This window comes from Tauraco erythrolophus, chromosome 5 (assembly GCF_009769465.1).
Source record: "Tauraco erythrolophus isolate bTauEry1 chromosome 5, bTauEry1.pri, whole genome shotgun sequence".
NCBI lineage: Eukaryota > Metazoa > Chordata > Aves > Musophagiformes > Musophagidae > Tauraco > Tauraco erythrolophus.
In genome coordinates, this window is record NC_141469.1 from 47895798 (window position 1) to 47910866 (window position 15069).

The 15069-nt window shown below is 40.7% G+C and overlaps 1 protein-coding gene across 2 annotated transcripts in view; it reads left to right on the plus strand.

Moving 5' to 3' along the window:
* The window catches only part of LIMCH1 (LIM and calponin homology domains 1), a 187776-nt gene that overhangs the window by 60578 nt on the left and 112129 nt on the right, over window positions 1-15069 (plus strand). For both annotated transcript variants that reach the window (XM_086611392.1, XM_086611391.1), the window contains exon 2: window positions 7626-7696. In XM_086611392.1, coding sequence (XP_086467518.1) covers window positions 7626-7696 — 71 coding nt within the window. The remainder of the gene's footprint in view (window positions 1-7625; window positions 7697-15069) is intronic.

Below are 15069 nucleotides of genomic sequence, written 5' to 3' on the forward strand. Positions count from 1 at the left end.
GTATCAGTATGGTAAGATGTAGTTTCCGTCAAATACAAGTTATTTTCCTGAAATAGTGCTTCTTTCTTCCTTCTCCCCAGTCAAGAAGAAGGGTGAACGCTTGACTGATAAATCTATGGCAGGAGCCTACAAACCACCCCTTCTTTAATTCACGTTAAAACTAACAAAGAGATGATGGATCCCACAGCACAGGAAATAAGTTTTTCCTCGTAGAGACCTTATTTTTTTCTTTCCTTTTTTTGCTTTATTTTAGCAATAAAAAGAATGCTAAATTGAACCACTGATTAAAGCCGAGTATCTTAGGGTGTTCTGTCATGTCTGTCATCTGGTATCTAATTTTGATAATACCGCTTGAAGTACAGATAAGAATCTCGTTACCCATAAAAGAATGACACAATACCAATTTACTGACTGTCAAATACAAATTTGATGTAACAGATGACCTGCTGCTAGGTGAAGCTTTCAGAACTTGCGCTGCAGCCAAGGCAAGTCTAACAGAAGTCGCTTTTAAGTTCTTCCTTGCTGCTCTTTGCTCTCTTTCTCCACAAAATGTTAAACCTTCAATGAAATGTTTTCTGCCCCGCCCCACCCCAAAGGGAAGGCTGCAATGTTTGGCACTGCACCTGGGAATGTACACAAACAGCATTATGGAGGGGAGATGAAAAAGGAGGCTGATTTTACTGTATCATGAAATTTTAACACTCCTTAGCAGCTTGCCAGCCAAGCAGGATTATACTGCCAGATGTCCTGGCAGAAACATGCCCAGCTCTGCAAGATCATAAATCCAAACAACGTATGGCAACCCTGCGTGTATACTACTACTGTTAGCAATGCAGAATTTCAGCACGGAAAGCCCTGGTGAGGGGCAGGATTAGTAAGGGCAAAACCTTCCCAGACTTTTAGCTTTAAAGCCTTAGGTAGGTAATAGCTGCTGATGGCGGCGGTATGTTAATGGCGAAAGGAGGAATATAGTGGTGTCTGTGCTTTATCAGCAGCAATAAGCCTCGTTTGCTTGCAGTTGTCTTCTCCCATCATGTCTTGGCCTTTCAGCAGGCAGAATTGTAGTGCAGCTGCTCAGGGGCTGAGCTCTTCTCTCTGTTAGGATATGCAAAAACATTGAGGGGGTGTTGTCAAAGGCCTGAGTCAATGGAGTAGTGTGGCTCTGTAGCAGTTCAGAGTTGGCTTGTGGTTTTTCTTGAGTATAAGTGGAGCTCGGCTGTCTTCATCTGGGTAAATTCTTGTTTAGTAGGAAGAACAGGGATGGTGGAGGCCTAGAGTGGAAATTTCTGTCTGGTGGTGCGTTTGTTTTGCTCTTTTTTCTATATTTCTTTTGTCATGTTTCCTAAATGTAGTACTAACTGAACCTGTTCTTTTAGTCCATCCATTAAATATAAATGCATATGTCCATTCATAGGATCATTTCCTCACTAAACTATGCAAAGGATTAGAAAAAAAACCACGACAAAACAACAGCTGTTGTGGTTTTTTAGTTGTTGCTCCCTTCATGGGAAAGAAAAGGCACTGACTAGCATCCTGTAGTAAAGAAATCACTCCTTTAGTAAGGACTGAGAATTGAGTCCAGCAACGGGGTGAGGAGTATGTTTGTATCAGTGGGTATGGTTCTTCCATGCTGTATGTTGTGGCCAAACTGACAGCTAACTGAACTGACAGTATGGAAGAAGGCAATTTAGAACAAATGGAGGAGAATATGCTGTCCCCTATTTTATTCTATTGTTGCTAGAAAAAATGGGAGTTCCTATGAAGTGTGAAAAAGAGCTAGTCAACTCTCTGGCTCTTTAAAGAATAGTACCAGGGTGAATAGCTAGAGGAAAAGAACAAAGGAGACTTCAGCACAGCTATTAACTTAGCAAATTGCAGTTAAACTTAAGTGACCAGAAAGTGGAAGATCTAAAAATAAATAATGTTAAGTGCTTTCTTTGCAGATTAACCTTGCTACCCAAGTGCGAAATCTCCTCTCTTCCTCCCACGCATTCTTTAAATTTTCAAGTTCCATACCACAGAATTTCAGGTGGTTCATTGCTGGCCACGTTAGTCATTCTGAGCTCATGTTGGTTTTGTCCTTGAGAGTAGAAATACACACTAAAGATATTAAGTTGTTCACCCTTTTATTGATTTCAGTAGTAAATCACCTCAATACTATAATGCCTTGGAAAGCTTTGTGCAGAGTGCTTGTCATCATTCAGCTTTCCTGGAAGATGGGTGTGCCTAGATGAGTGCTTGTCGCTCTTGGAAAGCTCCATCCATGCAGTCTTCAAGTTTGTCTGTACTAAATCAACTAGCTTTCTAATATTTGTAATAAAGGTGTTCAGGACTGGCTTATATTGCTATGATTTCAGCAATTTAAATCCCTCTGGTGTGGAGTAAGAGAGAGGGAGCTCATGCCTTGATGATGTGTTGTGTTCACGTTTGCAGAGAGCAAAGCATCGCATGAACAATACATGGCAGAACCAGGAGCAGATGAAGGGTCTTCAAGTCCTGTTGCAATGCCATAGCAATGTGGTACAATTCTGGTCTGCAAATGTAAAGCTGGCTTTAAATTTGTCATTGGTGTTTAGTTCAGAAATCTCTTGTCTATGCTACATGAAAAAGAACTTTAACTTGCATATTCATGTTATTAGCTCAAATGATATGGGGTTGTTCAGCCTGGAGAAGAGAAGGCTCTGGGGTTATCTTATTGCGGTCTTCCAGTACCTAATGGGGGCCTACAAGCAAGCTGGAGAGGGGCTTTTTACAAGGGCTTGTAGAGATAGGACAAGGGGCAATGGCTTTAAACTGAAAGAGGGCAGATTTATATTAGATATAAGAAAGAAATTTTTTACAATGAGGTTGGTGAGACACTGGAACAGGCTGCCCAGAGAAGTTGTGGCTGCCCTATCCCTGGAGGTGTTCAAAGCCAGGTTGGATGAGGCTTTGAGCAACCTGGTGTAGTGGAAGGTGTCCCTGCCCGTGGCGGGGGTGTTGGAACTAGATGATCTTTGAGGTCCCTTCCAACCCATACATTCTATGGTATGTCAAAAACGTGGAAGCAGAAGTTCATTACTTTAGAGGCGCCAAATCCTGATGCCCTAAAAACTGTCATGCTTCTTTTGGTGGTTTGTGTTCCCTGCTGCTTATGTGATCCAATGCTTTCTATTTACATACCTGTGATTATTACAGTTTAAGCCTTACTTTTACATGTCCCTGAAGTAAAAACAGTATGTTTTCTAGTTAAGTAGCAGGGTAGGCTTTTTTCATTTAAGTAAAAAATTATGTAGGGGAAAATAATGCTTGCACAAGAATGAAACGCAGCGTACCCATGTACAAAGAAATGAACAGCCTACCAAACTTTTTGAAAATCTTCCTTTCCTTGCTGTCATGCTTCACAAGCTCTTCAAAATGCGTGAGGAGTAACAAAGACCTCTCCCTGCTGTGTCTATATTTTAATTCACTGCTTTATGTGCTATTTTCAGATGTGGACATAGAAAATGAAGCTAACTATTTTCAAAGTGTTGTCCCTGATGATCCAGTGTTTATTCAACTTTGTGTATCTTGTTAGCTGACATAAATTTCACCTGAGGCCAGCATCTGCTCACTAATTTGTCACCTTTTCTTTTTCATGCCCTTAAGCTGTTTTGACACCAGAGGCTTTGCAAGCTCCACCTCAGGAAGCACCAGCAGCAATACAAAATGCAAGGAAAACAATGTGAACTGAAGCTTAGTGAAAATAGAGTTGTGTAATATGGCACTGGTTAGTGGCTGGATGACAGCCATCTTTGATGACATAAATTTAGTGGCATGCGTAACTGAAAAGAACAAAGGAGTTAATCAGCAACAATACTGTATGTTAGAAGTGTTACTGTGTGCAAATACATATTAAAGTTGTTGCCACAAGCTTGTGATAGAGAATCAGTGTGCTGTGGTTTAGTCTCCTAATATTCCTTTTGGAAAAACTTTTATTACTCATTTTAGGTTCATTTTCTGGGTTGTTAAGTGGCAGTGAAGCTGAGAAATGCGTCCAGCAGTCAAATAATTGCCCTGGTTGAAGACGCAACTTTTTACAGAGAAGAAAATATCGTCCAGATGATGAATAAAAACAATTCCTCCTCACATTAATGAAGCACAATAATAAATCATATTGTTTTGCTTCTGTTTTCTATTTTTAATTTACAGTATGATATGGAAGGGCAGCTCTTTTCCTTTCAGCTTTATAGAACTTATTAAAGAAGTGGCAGGCTTTTTTAGTAATCGTTAGCAGGATACAGCTTGTGTTTTGCCTTTAAGGTGCTTTGTTCTAATTTTGATAGCCCCACACTGCAGAGAATTGCCGTGTGCAGGCATGGCAGAAGTGAACAGGGAATTCTTCCACGTATCCTGCTTCCTCCTGTACTGCCTAAGCGTGCTGGTCTGTGCAGGTGATGTGGGGGTGACGCTAGGTAGCAGATGGAGTTGTGTCTTGACTGTGTCTAAGATGTGGTGGTCTAGAGAGGGCCTTGCAAAGAAAGGGCAGATCCCAGTGTTCTCGCTGTTAACATTTTCATTGGGTTTTGGTGTTGCTTTCCCCCACCACCACCCCCCCTTCCTTTCCTGAAGGCAGCGATCTGGAATACAGACTACCTTGCATTTGTCCGTGACTGGTTTTATGCAGGTTCAGTTTTGAGCACCACTTCTCTGCAGCGTGAAAGCTGATGGGCTAAAGATGTGTTCTCCCATTTTCCAGTTTTCTTATCCGGCTGTGGATGTACAATTTTCTTTTATCCAGTGAAGCTCAGTAGAAGCACTGTAAACGCTACCCTTGTGCGTCAATGTTTTCAGAGTTCCATCCACCAGTCAATCTGGAGGGTTTTTTCCAGAGAGGGGAGAAGATAAACTAGTAGGAACAGACCAGTGCTTAGATTAATAACATGAACACGGTCCTGTGATGCATGCAACGGTGTTCGTGATACAATGGCTAATGCACGTGCTTTCCTTTTTTACACGGGTTTGGGCAAACTTCAGGATGCACTTAGCTAAGTGGGACTCTGCAAATATAAAAGTAACAGTCCTTTTGTTTGAAATCACTTTAGATTGGTGTACTGAGCGAAGGTTCTCAGCAACATACATGAGGCTGGGCCATGGGCTTGCTGTCACTGTTCTTGAGGGTATGGCCCAAAGTGGCCTCTGCAGAGAGGGGGATGTGCGTGTGTGTGGACGCGCATGTGTACGTGTGTGTAAGAAACTGAGCTCTTAACTTCCTCTGGAAAAGGTGGACCCAGCTTCTTGCTTCTCTCAGTCCTCTTTTGGGTTTATCTTTGTCATTTATAATGTCATCTTCATGCTTATTTTTAGTTTCTAGCCTTTCTCTGTTGAACTATTCTTACATTTGAGTTTGCTAAATCAGGAGATTTGTAGCTGATTAATGTTTCCCCTCTGCAGCTGGATCATGTAGAATAGGCATAAACCTTTCCATGCTGCATTTACTTCCAGTTCCTTTTCACACAGACATGCACTGTTCCTGGACCTTCCTGTCTTTCCTCACCTGATGTCAGTTTTCTGTGGTACCTTTCGCTGGATGAATTGTTGTTCCAGCTGTGTATTTACATTTCATGATTTTATTCGTGGGGCCAGAAATTATGTGTGGAACCTTCCTACATCAGCAGTAATGACAGCAATACTCAGGTGACAGCTTTTGGTAGGTAGATTCTTACCTGAATTGTGTTAACAATTTCAGTAATGCTCCCTGGTGAATGAGGGTGTTCAACAAACACATAAAGAGATTGACTTCCGTAGCTGGAACATTTGATGTTGAGGAGTGAAATAAGATGACTATTAGGTGTGGAATTTTTTTTTTTTTTTTAATTCTGCATTGATAAAAAAAAACACTACGAGTCAGGCTGTTATGAAATAGCTCTTCCTGCTCCTTTCTGTACTGTACTTTATTCTGTGGATGAAATAAAAGTCCATTTTGATGTGCTCCGTCTATCATTCATCCCAAATGCTAATGGTTTTATTGTCATCATTTCCCTCTGTCCCAGCAGATCAAGATTAGAGATGATTTGCTATGATTAGAGATAGTTTAAATGATTAGAGGTGACTTACTACCAGCAAATTGCATCTGGTTTCTTCTGAGATACGAGGGCACCACAGTGCCTTGTTCTACTTTATGCATTTTGCATAAAACATGGTTGTCAACTGATGTCTTTATGATATGCTTTTCAGACTATAGGGGGTTAAAGTTTGCACACTGTCATACCAGTTTGCTGGGAGAAGTTCCTTCACGTTGAAACAAACAGTATGTTTATGATTAAGTAGAGGATTAGGTTTTAGGCTCTGCATTTGCACTTCAATTAAAAAAAAAAGTGTTGTTCTCTCTTGTTCTCTAAGACTGTGCGTAGCTATAACCAGCATTTGTGAAGCTGGTGCCTTCACTAATCCCGTGGGAAAGTGCCAAACTTGTCAGTTTTTATAAATTGCTGTCTTTATGACAGGAAACTAGGAGGGGAAGGGTCTTGTATCTGAATGGAACAGCAAGGAGAAAATGGGGACATAAGGACAAATGTGTCCCTAAGTCACTGTTCTCTATGGTGGAAGCAACGCCCGGAGCAAGGGTCTTGCAGAAGGATTGGATGCAAGCCATGAGAACTCTATAAGCATCCGGTAAATGTTTTGGCTGGGTGAGGAGAAGACCTCCTGGATGACAATTAAAAACTAGGCAGGCTTTTTTTCTGCTTTGTTTTGTTTCTGTTCAATGCTTTCTAAACATAGCAACTATTTTTATATATTTGGTGGTGGTAATAAAAGTATTCTTTACTTTAAATTGAACACGTCATCTGTTGAGAATGATTTGAAGATGAATGGCAAGCCATTGTCAACATGGTAGTGAGTCATAAACGGGGATTCAGTCATGCTTGTAGCATCCGGCACCCTCAGGCGAGATTGGGATTCCTAGATGGTTCCTAGATGATCCATCCCTAAGCAGCACTGACCGGCATAAGAGCTCGTAATGCAGAACGTATCTCCTGGTCCAAGCATCCCTGGCAGGACTGCGAGTAGGTGCCTAAACCTTAGCTTCTGCTGAGTTTGTATTCATGCTCACAATTGACTTCATGATGTGAAATATCATTTAATATGACCAGAAGTATCGTGGCGTGTTTCTGAAGGGCTATAACTCATGTGAGCACTTCGAGTTGCCTTTGCTTATTCTATAAAGGTGATAGGTTAAAGGCCAAAAGTTCAAGCCTGGTACAAGATTTTTAACATGGTGCAAAAAAAGCAGTAAAAATACATAGTTTCTCTAAATACAGTAGTTTTAAAATTCAAAACACTATAGAATAAAATGTTTTAAATATTCTGAAGGTTACATTGTAGGCTTTGGTTTGTCGTTTTTGTTTTTTACTTTTAGAAAACAGATCTGTTAGAATCTATAATTTCACTGGCCAGAGCAAATACTTTGTTCCATGTGTTAAATAACTCGATGAAATAAGGAGGAGGAAACTGGTCGATGGATGTGACTTAGTCCTTTGGCAAGGCCTGTAAAGCTCAGGTGTTTCCTGTGGAGCAAATGCTTTAATTGAATGTTAAGACTTGCTCTTGTAAAGCACACCTTCTAATAGATGTCACTCTTTTGTTCCCCCCCTACTCTTTTGCAGCAAGTGACAGGCAGAAGTTTTGGTGAGAAAGATTTTCGTTCTGGATTAGAAAACGGCATTCTTCTGTGTGAGTAAGTAACACTTATCATTTTGAGCCTTGAATACAATCTTGACTGAAGCTGAAATGAACTTTAGCTAGTATGCCCGATTGTTGGTTTCCTTTTGCGAGTTTTGACGTTGTGCGCATTGGTATTTCATGGCAGCATCATTTCAGTGCCAAAGCTATTGTTATGGTGAGGATTGAAATGTGGCTTAAAGAAAACAGGTTTTGCGAAGTGCTTCCCTTGCTCCACCCCAGCTCCTTAACTGAGTTATGTACAGGGAAAATGATGTTTGCTTTTTGGTTTCCTCTTATTTAAAGACTTTAACCACAGATTGGCAAATGGTGTTCTGCACCTGCCTGCGGACATCTCCGCTACAGTGAGGTGTTTTGGAACAACTCCAGGACCAAATGCTGTCAAGAGTTAGCCATCTGAATACCATCAATACTCAGCTGCTTTTATAGTTTCTGGAAAGGTTAGGCATCCTCGAAGTTTTACCTTTAGGTGTATTTGAATGATGTGTTTTGTAATTTTTGGACAAGAGATGCAAGTTAGCTTTTGCACGTTTCTGTCTGTGGTTTTAATAGCTGTTTTTTAGGCAGAGTCTTCCAAAAGCACGTTGTGGGCTTAGGCGCCAAGCTGGTGACTTTTAGGAGCAATTTGGAAGTGTGCCCTAATGCCTATAGTTCTTTGAAAATCCCATGCAGGTTGTCAAGAGCTCAGTTGAATCCACTGATCTGAATCACCTGTATGGACCAGTTTCTTTCCCGGTGTGTGCAGGGTTGTCACTGAAGTTGGTAAAAGCTGACTTTGCACACCAGAAGGACAAAGCTTGTGCAGAACTGAATGCATATTAGAATTTATAAATGAGATCTCCTGAGATGTTTAGCTGGACCATTGCAGATATTGGTGAAGTTTTATACTAGGAAAGGTACTGAAACTTGGAAACTGTTTTCAGCAGTAGTTGAGATAATATCCTGTAGCTCAAATCTAGGTAGCTTACAATAGCTTTGAAACCTACTTGTGTGAGTACTGCTGTGTGTCTCACTGATGTCATTAAGCAGACAGCTTGAACTTTAGCTGTTAAAGGGGGAAAAAAAAAATAAAAAGGAAATGATATGATCTAGTTTGATTGCAGTTGCATGTCTTTGCTGAGGAGTGGCTTTGGGAGGAGGGAAGTAGTTGTTATTGTTGATCAAAAGTTGTGTAACCCGGAAGGAGCATGTAGTTTACCTCTTTGTATTTAAGGGTTGACTCTTGCGCAAGATCTCTCTCCTCTGTGTGTTCAAGGGAAATGCTGTGTGCTGAATCACTTCACAGTGCTCTTTAAATGTTAAGGTTGAATTGTGTTGCATGAAAAGTAAGGGATGTGTATTTCAAGATTAGATTGTAATCTTATCTGCAAGAGAGCAGAGTTAGTCTGATTTAAATGCTGGAAGCCTTTAAGATGGAAAGCTTAACTAAATAATTTTTTGCTAATGAAATAAATAAATACATATTTCTTAGGAGGCTGTGAGCTCCAGTAATAAGCAGGTTAAGGGACAACACTGGGTTATACTACTAAAATGTTCTGTGATATTGGGCAAATCGCTTGTCCTCGTTTACTGCCTATGGATCAGTGCAAATCAATCTGAAGGGATCTGTCTCCTCAACCTCAAATCTGAGAGGTTGTGATGTTTGTGTTGCATCCTGCTCCTAGCAGCTATGGTTAGTGGGTAAAACTCTGTTAGGCTACAGAGCATTAACCAGAGAGCTACCAATGTGGCCTTCAAGTTTGGCTTTCTGAAGATGAACAAGTTATGAAGCCAACAATAAAAACGTGCTCCTCACTGGTTCCAAGTCCACTGTAAAATAAAGAACTCAACAGAAATTTGGAGTGTAACACTGGGAACTTTTAAAGTATCCTCAAAAAACACAGGCTTTGGCAAGTGAAGCACTGATAGTTAATTTTTTTATCTGTTGCTCAGTGAAGAAATGCTAGTAAAGCTGCCACAGGCAATATTGCCTTTCTAGACAGGAGCCTTCTGGTTTATCAGAGACCTACCTGGGTACCTCATGAAGAAAATCCAGTGCTATTCAAGCTTTCTCTTAACCTCCTTCCAATCTGCTGTGCTGTCATTGTGGCTGACCACAACAAGTAGATGAAAACCTAATCTCCAAGCCTTTGATAAGCTTCAGGAGACAAGAAAGAAATTATAGGTGTCTTAAGTTTCTGAAGATGGAAGAATTCATTGCCTTTGGTATGATTTATTTGATTTGTTGAAATTTTAGGGAATAGCTAAACTTGTCTCAGTTAATCTCCACAGGACAGGACTCACTGCTGGTGTCATTAACTGGCAACTCGTAGCCAGACACTTGTGTGGGTGATGTCCGTGTGAGGGTGGAGTGGTGCTTACTTCCCGTGGCTGTTTGTGTTTTCCTTGCCTGTTGTATTTTGTGATGAGGACTGAACACAACCTTGGGTTCTGCAGGAAGATGTCAGGAGTGGGGTCGCAGCCAGTGTGCCTTGAAAGTCCCAAACATGTCTCAAGCTACCTTCTGACTTTGCAGGTGTTTTGCAGAAGGGAAGGTGGGTAGCCACCACGCTGGAGTCCATTGCCCAGTCAGACGAGCCATGTGCAAAATGGCACAGGGGGAATCTTTGTCCGTGTCTGGAGCAGGATTGTCGGGGCTTTATGCACAGCAATGCCAGGGCTCTCTCCAGTTGATCCCAATGTCTGTGACCCACACAGCCTGCAAACTCAGGCAGACATCACTATGCTGGTTATAAATGATTCATTCACGTCTAGCAACTATTCGTGTTGTACGTCTCTGGTAGTGCTCACGCTGTGGCTGGCATCTCGATCTGGCCTCGTCGCGACACTGTTATAGCTTGACGCACTCAACTTGGGAGCTGAGGAGCGTATTTAAACAATGCAGGATGCCATAAAGCGGCAAGCCCACAGATGAGAGCAGCATAAGCCCTTCGTTCTTTCTGGGTGTTTGAAAGCCCACTTGTGCAGCTGCCCCAACAGTGCCGGCTCTGATTATTCACCCAGCTGTGCTGAGAAGCCAGTGACTGTGACTTCTGTTTGTCTGGAATGAGTTCATGGCTTTTTAACACAGCTGTCTGACGTCAGTGCAGATGGTGATTTCAGCAAGGGACATCATATCTAGGTGGAGGCAGTTCTTGCTGTGTTCTTGCTTTGTGTATTAAATTGTTGTATGCAAAGACTGAGGACTTTCCTGTCTACGCTTCTGCATGGGTGGACAAATGTGGCCTCCTAGGGGTATGGTGTAAATCTATATGAGGCAGGAATACAACACCAGTAGCAGGAAATATCACTACAAGTCCCTAATTTCCGCTCCAGCAGATGTTCGGGGTTTGTTCTTTCTGTTGGGGTGGTGTGGGTGGTTCGTTGTTTCCCCCCCCTCCCCCTTCTTATTACATAGCTTTAACATGTAGGTTTGACCCAGATATCATAAGCTAGAGGATTAATCGGGAATAAATTAGATCTGGTTGTTGCAGTGCTTAGGTGTTCCTATCCTATGAATTCAGACATCTGAATTTAGGTCAGTTGGAAAAGAAAAAGTATAGGCTGTCTCCATCTGCTTGCCCCACTGATTGGGGTAGTTCTGTTGCTTTTCTCAAACAGCAGATAAGGAGTTGAAGTTGCTTTTATTTCTAACCATGCAACAATTGCTATTAATAAACTTAAAAATTACTACATGAAGACAAAACTGCATATGCCTTCCTGCAACCTTGCCCAGTTGTTAATGCTCTAATATTCTTGCAAGTGTGTTTTTAAGGTGAACAGCTCCTTTCCTTTCTCCTTGCTGTCCACCTCTCCTTGCCCAGCTCTGCCACGACAGCATTCCTTCTTTCATATTGTGTGTTCAGCAGTTAGCGAGGTCTCTGTGAGGATGTGACTCTTGGAAAGCCAAGTTATTTACTTGCTTTGATATGAATATCCAAGGATGATATATATCCAAGATATCTGTAAGCATTTCTGACATGCAATTGGGATGATATTTTCTCTCAAGCTTTTTCTGGAATCGAGCAGTAGTAAGAGTCCAGCCACCCTGGAAGTTTGTATTAGTGGTAGCGAGGCTCTAATGTCAGGAATAGGACCAAACCATAAAGAAGAGTTACAACAACTGGGACGTGGATCCTGGGCAAAGGACCTTAAACAATGAATTCAAACCAAATCCAGATTTAGATGTCAGCAGAAATGATTTGGCTTTGCAGTGGAGTCCAACAACATCATAATCGTGTGTTAATACCTTGGGTTCTCTATGTAGAACAGTTTAGCTGTGTGCCTGTTTTATGTATGCATGTGAATCAATTTATGGCAGTAAATGCAGGCATAATAAATATTTGATTTTTGTCCAGTGTGAAAGTTCAAACGAATATTTAACTGCATACCTTGAGAAGCCATGGCATAAACATATAGAAGTGAAAGAAGCATAACTGTATGCGATTAAAGATAGATGTCACTTGCGTATGCAGTTCTGGATATCAACTTAGGAGCCTTTTCCCAAACTTTTCTCTGTTTCTTAGAGACACTTATTTTGTATATTAGCACATGGCGTTATGTAGCTTCGTAATATGTGCAGAAGTGATGCTTATTGTTTGAAATCAGGATTGTTTGACTCTGTAACTTTTTATTTATTTTTTGAAAGAGCAAATATGAAGGTGTTTTATTGTCTTTAATCTTGGTAAAACTGCATTTATACAGTGAATTAAGGAAAAAGTTTTACACTTTTTCTCGTGTGAGTACAATACCTAGGAAAGGCAGTTCCCTTCAGATGTGCGTGTTAGGAATATAAGCTCTCAAAAAGTACAAGAAAGTGGTTTAAGTCTTACTTTTAAATAAAAAAAAAAGTCGTAAGTTAGTCATGCACATAGATTATATTAATAGTATTTAAAGAAAAAGTGAAGCATGGCCATAAAGCTGAATGAGCTGGAAGTAATTGTGATCGAGAGTTACTTAATGGAATTTATCATTTAGCCTGTCATGAGAATAATTTTCATCTATAAATAAGAAATCTCCTTGGCTTGTGTTCTTCATGTCGCTGGTGATGAATGAGCTGCTTTTTCTCAGAGAGCAGTTTTTTTTGGGCTTGCATCATGGCTGTAGCACATCTGACCAAGCTTTGGGCTGACATGAATGCTGTTTTCAGCAAGGGCTGGATATGTGCCAGATCAGTGCAAGTGTAATGCTATGGAATAGTAAAACTTTGTCTTCTGAGTCAGTGGTACCGTTAGGTATGAAGAACAGCCTTCACTGTATATCTGGTGTTTCAGTTGTTTGGCTGTTGAAAAATCAAGTTCTTCTTGTAAGTTAACGTCACTTACGTAAAATTGCCATGCCACTTATGGACACCTAATAGAGGAAAACAACTGCGTGGTCATCTTTGTAGATTGTAGGGTTTTGCAGAGATGTCATTTTACTTGTCTGTCAGTGGTATAGGCCTGGCATCAGTTCAGCACTTGACTGCGTAGCGTACAGTGCGGAGACTCTTGTCTTGCCAGATACCTCAATGGAGAAGTTAGTGGATGCCCAGCCCCTTATGCTTAATTAGGCTTTTGCTTGAATTTCCTATTCCTAGAAGCTAAGAAGGTATTTGAGTTTCATAGGCATACTCGAAGTTTTGAATGTGACCCATGCCTTGAGGTGAGAAGGGATTGGTGTTCTCCTGCGGTTTTCAGGCTCTACATTGTAAAGCCAAAACATTGTCGGCATCATGGATTTGGCACGTCTCCAGTTTAGAGAGACGGGCCCCAAGGCTCATTAAGCATTAAGATTTAGGTTCATGTGAGGACATTTTAAATAGTTTTATATGAATCCAGAGTGTTTAATCTTTAAGTTTTATTGCTGTGCTGTAATGAAGAGCTATTTATTAGTACGGTTTAGGTGAAGGGTCAAAGGTAACATAAACTGTAATGCTCAGCCGTGTGCACAGGGAGAATAGCCATCGAGAGGCATGCTTGAGTACACCCAGAATGGCCTGACTTTGTATTTATGTATTAAAAAAAAAAAAATAAAAATGCATCTCAGCAGACTAAATAGTGGAGTTTTTTCAGGGGAGCTTGGTAATTGACAGGGCAAGAGACTGTGGAACACTGACCCATTCAAACAGCGTATTGCTGAAGTGCTAAGCAAGCTAATCCTGTGAGAGGTTTCAGCTTTCCAAGAGTGTATGTTTAAGATATTATATAGGATACGTACTTTGGGCAATTATCCGTGGCCTTTGCTACTCAATGTAAAACTATGTGTGAATTGTAAATCTATAGGCGCATGGGACAGTCTTCATGTCATTCATTGCGATGGTAGGTTCTGTGTAAATAGCTGGTGAAGGCATTTACACAATCTTCTCTGCTTCACTGAGCTGTTTTGCAAGGCCTCTGTCTTGTTCATATATTTAGTCTTTGGCTGAGCATGACCCGTGCTATCGTGAGTTTGGTATGCCTGTTTTCTCAATCCTACGCGTTTGCATAGTTCTTTATTCACCTTTTACTTATCGGACTGAACTGTGAGCCCTTTTTATAGACAAAGTCAGTTCTGTCTTGCTAGTTAAAAAAGCACCTTGTTCATCTGATCCTAAATAAATAAGGTTAGGGCCATCATTAGCAATCACTCAAGAATGTTTTCCAAAAAATATTTTTGTGACCTCAAGAACATCTCTATGTTTTGGAACTTCTTTACCACTTCCTTTGCAACAAAATATTTTGACTTTTCATTGTCTGCTGTTTCAATGTGATTTGTTCATCTTTAAGACTAATAGTGGATTTTTCCACAAGTGCTTCAGCATTTGGGGGCATTTTGGAGCTGCCACTAGAGGATGAGTTTCAAACGTTTGGATGCTGAAACTGTCTGGGCTAATAATTATCAAGTGCTGAAAGGCTCCTTGTTAGAATGTAAATCTGTAAAACTTAGTTTAAAAAGAGAAATGTCTCTGTGAAGGTTTACTGTGGATAGAATTTCCTGAACTCTTAAATATGAAATGACCTTTTACTCTAAGATCAGGTCATTAGTCAGCTTTTCTTTTTAGGAATATGATCTGTTATTTGAGTGAAGAACTCTGTTGGATACCTATCCCTCCAGCCTGGATTGATCCATGAACACACATCACTTCAACCTTTCTTTTTTTTTTCCATTTCTGAAGCTTATTCTCTAAAAGTGCTTCTCTTTCATTTCCTCTTAGAAACAAGGTGGAGGCTGGATTTTGGCAGCCATTCTCTGAATATTTTCTTAACTGACGCTTTCTTGCAAGAATTTCATGGGCAGTTGTCTTGGTGCTTTTTATTAGATCTTTAATCAACTGTTGCCTGAAACGTCTTCTCTTCCTGGCAGAAGTTTTTCAAATTCTTAACTGGTGATAAACAACCCAGGAGGGTCTAATAGGTTAGTCACACAGCT